The sequence below is a fragment of the Echinops telfairi genome, unplaced genomic scaffold (genome assembly GCF_000313985.2).
Source record: "Echinops telfairi isolate 266 unplaced genomic scaffold, ASM31398v2 ScPeMD7_1;HRSCAF=3_0, whole genome shotgun sequence".
Classification (NCBI taxonomy): Eukaryota; Metazoa; Chordata; class Mammalia; order Afrosoricida; family Tenrecidae; genus Echinops; species Echinops telfairi.
This window is the reverse complement of record NW_022103896.1, coordinates 38,429,340-38,430,136: the sequence shown is the minus strand read 5'-3', so window position 1 is coordinate 38,430,136 and position 797 is coordinate 38,429,340. Positions and strand designations below refer to the sequence as shown.

Below are 797 nucleotides of genomic sequence, written 5' to 3'. Positions count from 1 at the left end.
ATGTCTTACTTTCAGGGAAACAGGGTAGAACTGTCGATCAGTCTCTTGCCGTCTCTCCCACCCCCTCACCCCCCACCCTGGCAAAGAAGAAAAAGGGAGCAGGCATGAGAGTAGATAAATGGCAGTAAATTGAAAAGCGTAGTACTACCAGGGAGGGATGACTCAGACAAGGTGGGGGAGAATGTCCGTGTAACGAAGAATAGAATCAACCCATCACTAAGCTGTACACATAGAAAATGTTGAATTGTGTATATTTTGCTGTTTTTGTTCTTAACAGAATTTGTAAAAGACAAAAAAGAGTACTGTATATACTCGTGTATAAGCTGAACACATTTTTATGCAGTTTCTGTGGTAAAACTTAGGTGCCTCGGCGGATATTCAGGTTGGGTTATACTTAAGTATATATGGTATTTTCATAGAAATTTATTAGACAGTCAAGTCCTAAACTCACTCAGATCTGCCATTTATTTGCATTTTGTGGAAGAATCGTGTACTTTGTAAAAAGTAACCAAATAAGCTGCCATGGGTCATGCAGTTATCGATTTTATTTCTAGCATTTCGCTAGCAGGAAGAGAGTCTTTTTAAGCGGCGGCTTTCCTTTCCTTTTTAAAAGGAACTCACACCTCCCAAGCCATCCATTAGAAAGCAGAGCTAGCGGGAAAGAGCTTGCGTGGAGTCTCCGCCCAACGAGCCCACGCAGGCTAGAGCTGGCTGGGCAGCAGCACGCGGCTGCCCGTGCGTGCATTGATGCTCTGAGCCCTACACAATGCTCAGAGGAGCCAACACAAACACAGGCC

At 44.3% G+C, this 797-nt stretch overlaps 1 protein-coding gene across 1 annotated transcript in view; it reads right to left on the bottom strand.

Moving 5' to 3' along the window:
* Nucleotides 1–797, bottom strand: part of ANKRD46 (ankyrin repeat domain 46) — a 40,912-nt gene that overhangs the window by 9,691 nt on the left and 30,424 nt on the right. Inside the window, exon 4 of the mRNA XM_045287228.1 lies at nt 70–77. Coding sequence (XP_045143163.1) covers nt 70–77 — 8 coding nt within the window. The remainder of the gene's footprint in view (nt 1–69; nt 78–797) is intronic.